This window comes from Dermacentor variabilis, unplaced genomic scaffold, assembly GCF_050947875.1.
Source record: "Dermacentor variabilis isolate Ectoservices unplaced genomic scaffold, ASM5094787v1 scaffold_13, whole genome shotgun sequence".
NCBI lineage: Eukaryota > Metazoa > Arthropoda > Arachnida > Ixodida > Ixodidae > Dermacentor > Dermacentor variabilis.
In genome coordinates, this window is record NW_027460291.1 from 38594126 (window position 1) to 38609523 (window position 15398).

Genomic DNA, 15398 nt, shown 5'->3' on the forward strand with positions numbered 1-15398 from the left:
CGAAGCAACACGTCGCGTTTGGTATTGGAAACACACTGTGACAGTATTTGTCTTAGCGTTAATGAAGTGCACGGATGGTTTGTTTTTCTTTTTGCCACAAGACCTATCACCATGAAAGCTAATTGAAAATGTCAGTGCAACTGTACAAATGTACGTTTTTTTTTTCGTCCTAGTCGCCATGTCTTTCTCTAATGAGCAGAAGGTAAACATGATCCTTGCCTTGGGAGCTGCAAATGGCGACAAGAGGAAGGCCGCAAATGTATATCGGTCATGGAAGTGTGGTGGTGGACCAAACCCTTCGGCTATCATGAGAAATAATGAAACTTGAGACAAACCAGTACCTTCAAGAAACGATGGCGTATGAATCCATCTTTGAGTCCTAGCCTATGCACGGAAGTTTTACCATTTATGGCCTCAAACGCTCATGCTAGCGTGCGGGACGTTGCCGTCCAGGTACCAATTTCGAAGTCATCAGTTTGGTGGATTCCAACTGACGGCCTTTCACGCGTGGCACCTAAACCAGCACCAATGCTTGGAAGATAGGGACCTGTAGAATCCCCTAGATTTCTCGAATAGGGTCCTCACAAAAGCCCATGCGTCACCGGACTTTTTGAGCAGCACCATGTGCACAGATGAAGCCAATTTACGCATAAATGCCCAGGTAAATTTGCACTATGCGCATTATTCAAGTGACTCCATTCCACACTCGGTAAAGCGCGATCAGCACCAGTACCAGTGGTGGCTCAATCTGTGGTTCGGAATTTACGCCGGTGCTATAATCGGTCCCATCTACACCAATCACACACTGACTGGACAGCGTTACGTGGACGAAATCATTGAAGGAGTCGTGGATGAATTTCTCAGCGAAGTCCCGCTGTCATGAATTCCACTTCTGTGTCATCAGCAAGATGGAGCACCAGCACACAGCAGCGGCGGAGCATGAAAGGGGCTGTAGGCGACTTTTTATGTGCAATAGATTGGAAGTACCAGTTTCTTCTGGGGAGGGAACGGGAGAAATTGGTACATAAGAAGCCGATAAATGAGTTAGTGGTAAGAGGGAAAATAGAGGAATTCCAGATCAAGCTACAGAAAAGGTATTCGGCTTTAACACAGGAAGAAGACTTTAGTGTTGAAGCAATGAACGACAATCTTGTGGGCATCATTAAGGAGTGTGCAATAGAAGTCGGTGGTAACTCCGTTAGACAGGATACCAGTAAGCTATCGCAGAAGACGAAAGATCTTATAAAGAAACGTCAATGTATGAAAGCCTCTAACCCTACAGCAAGAATAGAACTGGCAGAACTTTCGAAGTTAATCAACAAGCGTAAGACAGCTGACATAAGGAAGTATAATATGGATAGAATTGAACATGCTCTCAGGAACGGAGGAAGCCTAAAAACAGTGAAGAAGAAACTAGGAATAGGCAAGAATCAGATGTGTGCGTTAAGAGACAAAGCCGGAAATATCATTACTAATATGGACGAGATAGTTCAAATGGCTGAGGAGTTCTATAGAGACATATACAGTACCAGTGGCACCCACGACGATAATGGAAGAGAGAATAGTCTAGAGGAATTCAAAATCCCACAGGTAACGCCGGAAGAAGTAAAGAAAGACTTGGGAGCTATGCAAAGGAGGAAGGCAGCTGGGGAGGATCAGGTAACAGCAGATTTGTTGAAGGACGGTGGGCGGATTATTCCAGAGAAACTGGCCACCCTGTATACGCAATGCCTCATGATTTCGAGCGTACCGTAATCATGGAAAAACGCTAACATAATCCTAATCCATAAGAAAGGGGACGCCGAAGATTTGAAAAATTATAGACCGCTCAGCTTACTGTCAGTTGCCTACAAACTATTTACTAAGGTAATCGCAAACAGAATCGGGAACACCTTAGACTTCCGTCAACCAAAGCACCAGGCAGGATTCCGTAAAGGCTACTCAACAATAGACCATATTCACACTATCAATCAGGTGATAGAAAAATGTGCGGAATATAACCAACCTTTATATATAGCTTTCATTGATTACGAGAAAGCGTTTGATTCAGTCAAAACCTCAGCAGTCATGGAGGCATTGCTGAATCAGGGTGCAGACGAGCCGTATGTTAAAATATTGGAAGATATCTATAGCGGCTCCACAGCCTCCGTAGTCCTCCATAAAGAAAGCAACAAAATCCCAATAAAGAAAGGCGTCAGGCAGGGAGATACGACCTCTGCAATGCTATTCACAGCGTGTTACAGGAGTGATTCAGAGACCTGGATTGGGAAGAATTGGGGATAAGAGTTAATGAGGATACCTTAGTAACTTGCGATTCGCTGATGATATTGCCTTGCTTAGTAACTCAGAGGACCAACTGCAGTGCATGCTCACTGACCTGGAGAGGCAAAGCCGAAGGGTTGGTCTAAAAATTAATCTGCAGAAAACTAAAGTAATGTTTATCAGTCTCGGAAGAGAACAGCAGTTTACGATAGGTAGTGAGTCACTGAAAGTGGTAAGGGAATACATCTACTTAGGACAGGTGGTGACTGCAGATCCGGATCATGAGACTAAAATAATCAGAAGAATAAGAATGGGCTGAGGTGCGTTTGGCAGGCATTCTCAGATCATGAACAGCGGATCGCCATTAGCCCTCAAGAGAAAAGTTTGTAACAGCTGTGTCTTACCAGTACTCACGTACGGGGCAGAAACCTGGAGGCTTACGAAGAGGGTTCTACTTAAATTGCGGACGACCCAACGAGCTATGGAAAGAAGAATGATAGGTGTAACGTTAAGGGATAAGAAAACGGCAGATTAGGTGAGAGAACAAACGCGAGGTAATGATATCTTAGTTGAAATCAAGAAAAAGGAATGGGCATAGGCAGGACACGTAATGAGGAGGGAAGATAACCGATGGTCATTTAGAGTTACGGAATGGATTCCAAGGGAAGGGAAGCGTAGCAGAGGGCGGCAGAAAGTTAGGTGGGCGGATGAGATTAAGAAGTTTGCAGGGACAACATGGCCACAATTAGTACATGACCGGGGTAGTTGGAGAAGTATGGGAGAGGCCTTTGCCCTGCAGTGGGCGTAACCAGGCTGGTGATGATGCAGATGAGATTGGAAGGCACGGGCCTTTCTTTCTTTCTTTCTTTATTTGCTTCCATTGCTAAAATACAATGACGGGGGCTAATATAAAAGCTGCAATGAGGCAGCTTGAGGTGCCCTTAGCCCCCGTGTTACATGGTGGCAGTGAGTAGTGCAATCGACCATACGCAAAGAACATTACATATAAATATTCATTACAATCATCAATCAATTCAAGAGAATTTCCTATAACGGAACAAACAAAAAAGGAACAAAGAAATGGGATAAGGACAAATAAAAGCAATGCAATCCTCTAAATGGTAGGCCACCTAACCTCTCTCCACTCGATTTCTTTCTTTAGAGTAATGTGTAAGATTGTACGTAGATGATAAAGACGGACTTCACATAAGTTCAATGGAAAGATAACGGATGCCTGCCGTAGAATTCATGCGTTGGTCATCAAGAAAGCCACTGAAGATGTGATAAAGCGGATTCATGCAGTACTGCGTAATTGCAGAAGGAGACCTATTCAAACAGGCCCTCTAGGCAGCAGATGGTGTTAAACGGGGCTTACGAACAAGGGCACACTGAAAACTTCAGATTTTTTTATTTTTTGTGCAGGTATCCCGATTACCAATTCGGTTCATCTACGAGTGGTATATTTTCTTTCTTGAACGCATCGGTTTTTGCCTTTCTCTATACGTAGGTCGCTCCTCGGTCTGGTTTTTTTTGCTTTTATTTTTTGCCATGAGCCTGTTTTTGCAGCACGCATACACTTTCACGAAAAATAATACCGTCTCTTTAATTTGGCTTCGGTCCGAAGCAAGTATCTGGCGCGAAATATCGCGCTCAGTCTTTTCATGCCGTGCGAACTGAGCCAGGATTTCGAAACATCCCCTGCCTATTCCATTGCTTTTCGCGTTTTGTGCGTAGTCAGAGTGGCACTTCGGTCGCGCTATCAAGGGACTCTTGTTATCAATGTGATCCGTCGGCTTTGAGAGACGGATAGTAAATGTGCTGTAGAAATGAGAGGAAGGAACATCTGCGAAACGCGAAACCTGCTGTTGGTGCTCCTTCCGTACTATTATCAAGGTGATGCGCTGTCTCTTCGGGCTTGCGACAGGCAATGTAGTATCTTTCAGCCAGCCTATCTGAGGGCACTGCTTTATGATGCGAGTCGGAGCCCAGTAACGTGGTATTTTTCATAGTTCGTGAGGTTTCTTTGCCAGTCGGAAAATAAATTTGCGCAATTAGTGCGTTGCTGAAAACTCCGCAGTTAGTATTCATCTGGCAGTGCCTATTAATGTCCCATTGACACTTTCATAATTCTAACAGTACTGCTCAAGTTAGATAGTTAATTGCAATTACCGAAATAAGTCTCAGTAGCAAAAAATTACTGGCGGATGGAGTAACGCTGCTGGTCTTTTTTTAAATCTTGGTGCGTCATAGTTGGAGCACCCTGTATAATTCACTCAGTAACTGAAAATAGGCCAAGCTGGATTCACTCGAAATCAGAATCAACTGCAGCCATGCGTAGCAGCGCCTATACTCGGGCACACAGAAAAAGAAAAAAAAGGACAGAGAGAGGCTGCAGGTCGGCCGGAAAGGCGAAACAGTGTTAGTGATAGCCAAGCGTATATGTATACGACAATTACACGAAGGATAATGGTGCCAGTTTCTTCGTGCTGCGATAGGACTCAGCCTCTGAAACTGAACTGTCGCCTGCTCTGAGGTCTTGTAAATGGTCATACCGTGCGACAGGTGACAAAGATATATATATATATATATGGCGTTCGGTACGTTAGTCAGGCCCCAGCTCCCTCCCCCCCCCCCCGGGAAAATGAAAACTTTCCACCTATTCCTACACGCTTGTTCTTTTGCCATCTTTTGCAGCCACTTTGCCGTTTCTATTTCCCAACATAATTTGTCACACTTGCCACACTTGTACTTCCAACAATCTTGCACTTGGTCGTGAGCTTTCTGGCCTCCTTGTTCATACTTTGTTCACTCTTTAGAGGTACAATTATTTGGGCACGCTTATCATCCATCTCGCCGAGCCATTCCTAAAAAACATATTGTGCTCCATGCTTCTTTAAATGAAAAGACATCCAACTAGTGTAATTTTGTTCTTCCTTACTCGTGGTTATACTTTGGCACCCACCGCCAATCGGCCCACCACTTTTGGTGAACTTTGAACCCTCACAAGATTCATCAAACATAGTACGGGGTTTGCAAATGTTAACGCTGGGACCGTTTCTTCTTTCCAAATTGTCCTACCACCTCTTAATATTGCAGCCGGAACGTACTGTATGTTTAATGCAGCGGAGGCCTAGCTGAATGTTATGGATGTAAACTAAATCAAAGTTTAAGGTACTTCATTTTGTTCGTTTTTCTTTCGAATTAGTGTAAGGTGTGAACAGCAATAGACACAGTGTAGACTCCCGTAAAACGAAACCGGTATAGCCAAACGTACGAATATGAGGAACACTGCATGAGCATTTCATTCGTTTCCCATTCACACAATACAAACTGAATCCTAATATCCTGAACAGGTAATTAGTTTCAGCAGAACTTCTACAGCCGCCATTGACACCTATTCACTGGCTCAGTGGGAGACACAGATATGAAGAAGGCGGTGCTGCTAGACCTGCACTAGTTCTGAGGACTTAACAGTTATGCAAGCGTCTACAATGACGTGGATACCTGTAGGGCTGTCACAAAGGAAACATTACTTTTAGGACGTCCTCGAGACGGTCCTTAAATATGTTGATGGCAATACACAGAAGCTAGAGAAACTAGCAATATTCACCAACAATGCAGCCCATAATGCCTTGAATATTTGGTGCGTCTTTTTTACACCAGAGCGCTATAGAATTTTTCATCAAGCTAGGTGGAATATCGACTTTTGTGGCAGCACGCATGTTCACATAGTGCGAGCAAGCAAGAATTCCTTGATAGCTTAAACAAGAGTACATAATTAGTAATAATTTGTTTAATGAAAATTCGATAAATGTGTTCTTGAACCTGCCTTTTGGTTTTAATGCCAATTTATGTATTATTTCACGTTGTAGACATCTGGCTACAATAATAGCTACTCTTTGAGAATTTCCCAAAATCGTTAATCACTTCCTGGTGAACGAACAAATTTTCACGGTCCTTCGAGATCGCCCTAACAGAAGTCCACTGTATGGGGCACCTTATCAAGGGTGTCTCACGTAATTTGAAGTAAGGATTAAAAAGAAGTGTTTAACCACAACTGAATAAAAGAAACGACATATGTGTCGCTCCTTCTTAATATATTTTATATTGCGCCAAATTGGTGAATTAACTAAGATCAATTATGGTATTTTTTAATGTTCACTCCAGAGTCAAGTGTGCTTCGTTAGTTTGTAGACGGCATTGGAAAACGATCCATCCAATTTTTTGTAGCAATGGACATGCTTCGTGGTGACTTTTTCCGGCCTTTCGAAGAAAGCCCTTGTAATATGAACCACTTTACTGCGCTCATGCGCTATTGTATTGCAGAGCTCTCAACCGCGCTTCGTGCGAAAGAAACGTGCGCGCGGACCGTGGCGAATTGAGCGGCCACACCCCTAGGCATCGGCTGCATGGAGACCTGGGCCACGTCTACCGCTGACGCCCATACCTCGATATGGGCCTACGAGAGTTCGCTGTGAACGCGCCACGTCCACATCTTGGGGAGCGGCCACGTGACTTCGTTGGCTACATCCCCGCAACGCAGTGGAGGCCCCGACGTCTTTCGCGTTCGCCGTCACCAGGACGCTGCCTGTCGCCCCAGCCCCAACCATACACTGGCCGAGCGCCGGGCCAGTCCGTCAGCCCATATCAGGAAAACCAGAAGCAGCGACCCATGGAGGTACGGTTGCTGTACATCGAAATACCGAAGATCCTCCAGCGCCAACGACACCTCTTCAAGATCTATCTCGACGACGCAACAACGACGCCCCAGAAACCAAGCCTGGAAGAAAAGAATATGCCGATCAAAGAAGACCTGACAACGTGACGTACTACCCACAAGTCAACGCGACGCAGCCGTGATTCGACGCCAAGACCAAACTGTAATGCAAGACAAAGAACAACCGAGCTCGCCGTGCTTCTTCACGGCCACAAAGTCACCGCGCTTGTGGACACTCGAGCCGACTACTCCGTCATCTGTGGATTATTCGCTGCCAAGTTGAAAAAAGTCCACACTGCATGGGACTGCCCTCAAATGCGGACAGCTGGAGGAAACCTGACAACGCCGACTGGAATCTGCACGGCAACAATTACAGTTCATGACAGGACCTACCCCGCGACTTCTTTGCTCTCAAGTAGTGCCCTCGAGACGTAATCCTCGGCTAGGACTTCCTGAGTCAACACGGCGTAATAATCGACCTGAGGTCGAAGTCGATAACGCTGTCCACCGACAAAGCGATACTACCAAAAAGGCTTCCAGTAAGTGTGCCTTGAGTGTACTTGAGGACCAAGTCGGCATCCTACCTCATTCCAGGATCGCAATTTCCTCGGCACTAAAATGACCGACGTCTACTGCTCAACAGTGATATTTACGTCGCAAGAGGGACGGCTCGACTGCACGCAGGAAAAACGGAAGTGATGCTGACAAACTTCAGCCACGAGTTTAAACACATCAGCAAAGGCAAGACGATCCCATTCATCGGGGATATAGTGGAAACAAGGAATGCTTTTCTCCTCTCGGAGTCTGCCGCATCTACCTCAACGGCCGCAGTTCCCGAAGCAACCTTCGACGTAATCCGAGTCTCCCCATGAGTAAGCAGCAACCACTCAGAAGTCTTCTCCGACGGTACAAGGACTGCTTTCGACGTAACGGAGAATTCGACAGACACCAGCTGTACTTTGTTGATTAGTTCAATATGTATTTCGATTTCTCGTGCTAGTATTGTCCACCTCAATAAATAATCCGGCTCAAGGATAAGAATTGTGCTGTCTGCCGCAGGGGAATGTTAAAAAATTTCAACAAATCTTAAATATGGTCACCCTGTATAAGAAGGAAAATACGAGTTTATGCTGACAATTGTGTGACCTACTGCCGAATAAATACCCATTGTGACGCACACCACCTGCAGGTCGACTGGAACCACATTGATTTTGAGTGCAAAAAAGTGGAGCGTGTCTTTGAATTCCTCGAAGTGTCAATACAAATCACCCAAGTGCAGGCGTAGCATATATTTAGTTCCTTTTAGTGTACATGGAGTGCTACTTGGAAAGGCTTCATTATAAATGTTTGGGTGTGTATTTTTCTGCTGACCTTACGTAGAACAGCCATATCGAGTACGCTTCTCAAAAAGGCCAGTAGGTTGCCTAATTTCATTAAGAGTTACACTAACAAAGCACCACCTAAGGTAAAAGAATTCTTTGATCACACAATACATTAGGTCTCTTGTGGAATACGCCTGCAGGGTCTGGAACTCTCAATTCGCAAATCTGTGTGTTTCGTTTGGATGTGTACAAAATAGAGCGGCCAGATTTCTTTCAAATTATCCTACCTGTCAAAGCGTTACATCCATAAGAGCTGTATTAAACTGCAACACTCTATGAGAAGGCAGACTGCGGGAAATTTTGATTATTATGTGTAAGATATACTTTGAAATGATCGGGAGTTAACAGAGACCAATACGTACTGCTTCCTCATTTTTTGTCTCGCCGCCACGACCACGCTAGGAGAATACGACACAGTACCGCAACAATTTGCTTTAACACTCCTTCTTCCTACACGCCATCTCTACGTGAAACAATTTGTCAAAATCTGTTCGAGATTGTGATTATGAGGGCATGGTAGGCGGTTGTATTCCCCACTGCCATTTAGCTGCTCTCGATTTTTTTTTGCAGATTTGCGTTGCTGATTTTTTGTGTACTTGTTATTGTTGTGGGGGTCAAACATATTATGTACCATGTTTTCCCCTTGCAGTAATATACCTTTATGACGCTGCAGGAAATATCAATAGGCTCTGAATAAATAAGGTAACTAACGGTTGCTAGGCTATTTCGAAAAAAAAAAGAAAAATCGAACGGTCAGAAAATCGTGGGTGCTCCAGATGAAGTGAGATTTCTAGGCCCAACCGTCACCTCTAGGGAAGCTCATCAAGAAAGAGATGCAGATGGTGCTCCACTAGCAAGAAAGAAACTGGAACGAACTATGAGTGCAAGAAATGTCAAGTGCCACTTTGTGTGGATTTGTGTAGTTGATATTCCATTCATTTTTGTCTGGAGACGTTGTATTGGAAGCCAGTGAAATGGGATGGCAAGAGACAAGGACGGAATGCCCGGCAGATTTAGGATAGACACAGAAATGCTCCCAATGCATATCATACAGTACATTAATACAATGCTCGTGAGATCAGGAAAAGCACGACACCTCCGTTGAAGCATTCCTGTGTGCACTACCTTAAGGGGGCACTACAGGAAATATTAGGTCGACCTGGATTGAAACAATAATCTGTTGTAATGAATTAGGCATTTGCAACGTGAAAATGACGCAAATGAAAAATTAGAGTGGAGCCCCCTGTCGAGGAGTATGGTACCTGTCCTGTGACGCATCGCGTGACGTCAGGGCACCGGGCGGCTCGCAACGCCCGCTAACCGGGAGACAGGACAGTAGGAGGCGGGCAGCTTATTGAACGCCGCCTATGCGGGTTGAGAGAGGATTGGTTGATTTGCAGACAGTGGCAGAAATGGTAACGTGGAGATTACGTCGTGGCCTCAGTTTTGGCGCGATTGAATCAAAATGCGATGAGTAACGGGAGTAGGAGGTTCGCTGGTAGTATTGTACGCTGAAAACGTCGTATATTGGCGCCCAGAAAATGATGATAGACTTCTAGACAGATAGGAATTGCATAAACTCAAACTAATATTTTCTTTTAGTGTCCGTTTAAACTTGTACTGTTTTTCTTATATTTAAGAAAGGGAGAGGAATGAACAAAGAAAAAGGGATTGCCAAGTCCGCCTTGGTTGATTTTGTTAGTGGGGTATCTTTTATTATATATAATGATAATGCCTCACAACGAGAATTTGCAAAGTTCTGTTAGGCACATGATATAACAACAGCTCTCTTTGTCATTACATGATTCTATAAGTGATTTTGCTTGTTTAAATTAAACATGTGTGTCCAGAGCGAGACCATTGCTTGTTGCGAATCGTTTGCAAACGTCACAGAAAAATTCCTGATCATTGGGCTACCAGATAAAAAAATCCGCGATTTTTCTCCGGGTTTCCTCCTTAAAAGTACCACCGGATTTATTCCCCGAATTCAAACAACTGTTAAGCCCGAAAACAAAGGACCCTTACATATATATATATATATATATATATATATATATATATATATATATATATATATATATATATATATATATATATATATATATCTTAAGAAGCCAACAAATATATATATATGAGATATTTGATGGGTGGTTGTGCAGCCAGCTTCGCAAGTACAGGACCCTGGTGATCTACCCTCTAGGCCACGAACACATTATTATTCGTCCATATATAAGCACATATATACATGCAGGTAACAGGCTGGCACTTGCCATCGAGAGGGGCACAGTGCCTGCGTACACTTCAGCAAGGAGTAGATACAAAAAACATATTGAAGATAGGAAGAAGGGAAGCAAGATGAAAGAGACATGACGACAAGCCATAAAGACTAAAGCGAAACAATGACAGAGTACGACAGTGTGTGCCAGTAGGAACAGAACAAACATGCTGAAGCAGAACAAAAATAAGTAAGTTGCACAAAAGAATCACACAAACATAAAAGAATATGAAGAAAGAAAAACAAAAGCAGCAAAAAAGGTTTTCTGCTTTGCAATGTTCCTCACAAGCAGGAAGGCAAGCGAATTTGTTGTAGGAAAGAGAGCAGGGCGCAATGGGAGCCTGATCGCGTAGAGAAACACAACCACTGAGACACATGCCTGGAAGTGCGAAATAGAAGAACCTTACCAATTTCTCTCGTGCGAGCCAGCGCTTCGAGGCACGTGGCATGTTGTCCGCATCGCATAGCAACAATTTCATAATATGAAGTAAGCGCGCACACCTTCTGGGTGACGATAGTTATAAGTTACGGGACGCGTTCGTTCCCGAAATTCGCTGCTCGCCTGTCATTGCACTGGGGTGTCGTGGAGCGTTTCTATAAGGTCGAGCACGTTGTATCTTGTGATTCAACAGCATTTTAATGCAGAAAAAAACGTTTGCTTGCTCTGAATGCTCCGGTCATGGTGGCTGAGGACTCTGAGGAAATATACAGCGCGCCTCTAGTCGTAATGGGCAATTTTACCTTGCTGGCTCATGGAAGCTTAGCGTACACCGATTCCAATAGTGTATGGGATCTGCATAATTCTTTGCCGACTTCCCCACATTTACGCTCGTATGTTTAAGTCGTCGCCATCTGTGTTGTTTAGCAAAAGCTATCGCTCAATTAAAAATGGTTACTCTTCCCTTTTATTGTGTCGAACCCACGTTCCCAAGCATACCAGCCCAACGCTATACCTATTAGGCCGCGGACGCTTTTTTTAAACTGCAATTTAATATGAGTATGGCCAATTCCAGAGATAAGGCCGTCTAAAAATGTGGGATGATCCAGAAGGTAGTGCATTATAAACAAATCACATGGCACAATATTGCGCCCACGACCTTGTATTTCTTCCATGTCAACCCCAATTGTCTCGCCCTCTTTCTCATATCAGGTCCTTCAGAACAGCGCCACCTGTGTTCGCTTTTTCCTGGTCAGTGAATGTGAAGTGTTTGAGATTGATCTCCCAGTCTTACGCTCATGATTTTCCATGCTCTGCAACATTCCCCTAAGCGCCTACCGGCCACATATTTAATAGGAAAATCAGAAAGTACAAGTTTTTTATCTTTCTTTTTCCCTGCACGCAAACTACGACTGCCTTATAAGGACCTGATCCCTGACAGCCCTACGAATTGCAAATTAATAATTCGCACAAAGAAATTCCATACTTGCGCTTGGTAGTGGCAGAATGCGAGCAGAGAGATCGCGGCTCGGCTGCCCAGTGCCCCCTGTCGGCGACTGCAATCCGCCAGCGCCGAGGCAGCTTCGGTAAATCGACCTTCGCGGATGAGACCGTAGATGGCGCTCGTGTACTCGCCGTCACGGATGGGACGCATCCACGATGCCATGTGCGCATCTGAAGTCCACCTGTAGGTGAGAAATCTGGCGAGGAGAAACAGAGCTAAGTAGTTCCAATGAAACGATCACTCGCCGTTTTACATGGGCGCGCTGACCTCAGCACCGCACTCAGTGTGAAGTTACTACAACTAATTTCTATCAGGCAGAAGACAATAAATTGACTAATCACCTTCGTAGATGCGCCTAGAGTTCGTGTGTTTCGGGACTGAGTGCTGAGTAATGAATTGCATTCACGCTCGCTGCGGCAGTATTTCTATCTGGGTCGTTCGAACATGGCTGTGTACTGAGATATTGCTCCACAACTAGGAACCACATTGATATATACAGGTAGAAATTAGAGAAGTGGACCAATATCCAGACAATGTTCATGAATCAAAGTCATTATGGTTAAAATATGTCGGAAAATTGCGAGAAACGCCAGATATTCAGACCACTTCATAAGGTAGTCTACACCACCTCACTTCACCTGTGAGGCCACCCGTTATCTTCACAAACCATGGTGCAGTCGTCTTGTCCTTCAAGTAGCAACGCGCCAATGAGAGACTATTCAACGCAATGAAGTGTTTGCACACGGAAGCCTGTAGCATGTAGCGCAGTGTTGCTCTGCAGTGGCTGCCCTTCCGCTGCTGCGTAAGAGACTACAGACCTTTTCGATTTTTCCTTCTGGCTGCCCGCGGGCTGCTAGAGCAAGCCAGAGCTCAATAGTTTTTCTCGGGTTGCTCTGCCCACCACACGTTCGTTTTTATCGGGCTGGATGGTTCTAGCCACATGCGAGCTGCCAGAACTAGCCAGGACAATGTTGGTCTGGTGGAGTCCGGCTGGTCTCTGTCTAGATGGCGACACAATGGAGTCGATTAGCGCTCGCCGTCATCTATGTAGAGACGTGACTCATGAGGGGGCTTGATGACATTTCCCTCGTTCAGATAACTGGCTACGGTCACCTTCGGTGTTCATTATCCTAGTGTTATAGTATTACATTCTAACGCACCATTAAGCATACAGAGGCGATCAGCCACAATCATAGAGGCGGCAAACATTTGAAGTTTTTTTTTCTTTTCCTTCTTTTTTGTACGCGTGTCCCGTGAAGCTTCTTTCCGCGAACCGCGCGCCGCGCTCTCATGCGTACATGTCATGTATCCTGTTCCGCACATGTTTTAGACGCTCATTCTCACACTTTGTCTATAGGGTTAATTTTTCTCGGATGGCATACATTTCACATATCTCGCACGTAAACTGTGATATATTCATTTTTCTGCAGTTAGCGAAGGCGGTCGCAGCTAGCCAGCGTTCGCTCTGTCTGTCCGTGGTATGTTTGGGTGGCGTCCAAACCGATGTCGCCGATGTGTTCTAACTAGGCCGTCGATGTTAATCGAATGCACTAGATGAGTAATGGCTAGCCGGTCTGTATAACCACGCGTATGTACATTGCCTTAGTGCTCTCATGGCGAAACAATACCTTTTTTTTCGTATGAAGCTTGTCGCTGGTCGCAGGCGGCGTGAATTTTCATGGGCGAGCTGCGACCCCAGCGCCTACAGCACAGGGCCTGAGAAGCACCGTCAGCCGAAACAACTTTCTGAAATCGAACCCCAAGCAGCTCAAGGATCGTGTGACGCATATGTCACAGGCCCCGCGTTCATTTTCCCCTCGCTTTTTCGCTGCGCGGCGCAGTTCGGCTGACGGTGTCGCGCGCGAGTTAATTTTGTTCACGTTAGAAAAAAGCGCTCGCAGTTTGCGGCCGCACATTTCTGTACCTGAAAAACTTGTCCAAAGCTCCGATCCATCCATGCGTCTCCTCAGATCAACCCGACTGTTTCATAATTTGTCCATTTTCCCACAACGTGCCTATAATACTTTAGGACAAAGCAAATAGTTTTATATTTTCTTTGTATTTTATGTTACCTACACATAGTAAAAGGATTTTCATGGCAAGCATTTTCACGGCAAGTTAGCTGATTGTAACACCCTGTTTTGAGCTTGTATTCATGCGCGCACGCAGGCACAAGCGCACAGTTGTCATACTGATCAATCCATCTGGGAAGCGAGACAACATGCACACTGGTACTATAATACCAATACAACAGTGTTGCAGGACTCTGCTAATAGCAATTTTATTACTGTTAGTTGCCTGTCTTACACCGACACCAGTAAGGAGATCCGCTAGGAAGTCTGTTGTCGCCCCTGTTGTGGTCTTTGTTTGGGTGACAAAGAAAAAGCTGTTGGCCGCAAATGTCTGTACTTTTCCCCTTTGTTACTGCGTGCTGGGGCCGTATAACGTAAAACTATTCCATTATGTTTTTATTCCAATCTTCTGACGTCAAATTTGCGTAACCGCCGACGCAAGCATCAGGTAGTGACCCGCAGGGTTGTCTGAACAGGCCAAACAAACGCTCTCCTCCTTCATAGGTCGTTTTTTTTTCTTGAAAAACTAATAACAATGTTTACACTGAGCGGCTGGTCTTATCTAATTGGCTGACAAGAGGCGAGGACCACGCTCAAGCAAAAAGGGATTGATGGGGCCGAGCCACTGGACTGAATATCGCTAATTTGACGAAGAGGGTGGTGCCGGCCTCTGCGATTGGTCCGCTTTCTCTCAGTTAGCTTGCGGTGGCTGGTCGAAAATCGCGGCGGCATCCAACACAAGCTTAAGAATGACGCTAAAACGGATCCTCAGCAACGAAGGGTTGGCATAACGAGGTCGTAAACGTGCCGAAAGTGCTCTAAAACGTTACACAGCCTTGCAGAAAGTTTTATAATACGCAAATAAACCCATGCTCTCCAGCAGGTGCGAGTAGCCAGTGCCTGAGCGATCGGCTGCAGCCATCTTTTATTCCTTTTGGAACGGGGCAGCTTGCGGCTTATCAGAAGAAAATTCAGTTTGGTTCGGCATATTAATGCATCTTTAACGCGTACACGTCACTTTGACGCGGTAAGTTTTTGCAGTCTTGTGACGTCGCGTGACAAGCAGGCGAAGTCGGTGCAGCCGGAAAACTTTTGACCAATAGGCGAGGGCTAATGGCGAAAAGGCGTCGAATCAGAAATAAAAATCTTTCGTTTGTTCGGTCAAATGATGCATAATCAGTGTGCACACGTCATATCAGATGGGGAGCTATCGCGCTTTTCGTGGCGTCGCATGACGGAGAGGTGAAG

At 45.1% G+C, this 15398-nt stretch overlaps 1 protein-coding gene across 1 annotated transcript in view; it reads right to left on the minus strand.

The window, feature by feature from the left end:
* The window catches only part of Ttc30 (tetratricopeptide repeat domain 30), a 55713-nt gene that overhangs the window by 39831 nt on the left and 484 nt on the right, over positions 1 to 15398 (minus strand). The window contains exon 2 of the mRNA XM_075677435.1: positions 12061 to 12274. Coding sequence (XP_075533550.1) covers positions 12061 to 12240 — 180 coding nt within the window. The 5' untranslated portion in view covers positions 12241 to 12274. The remainder of the gene's footprint in view (positions 1 to 12060; positions 12275 to 15398) is intronic.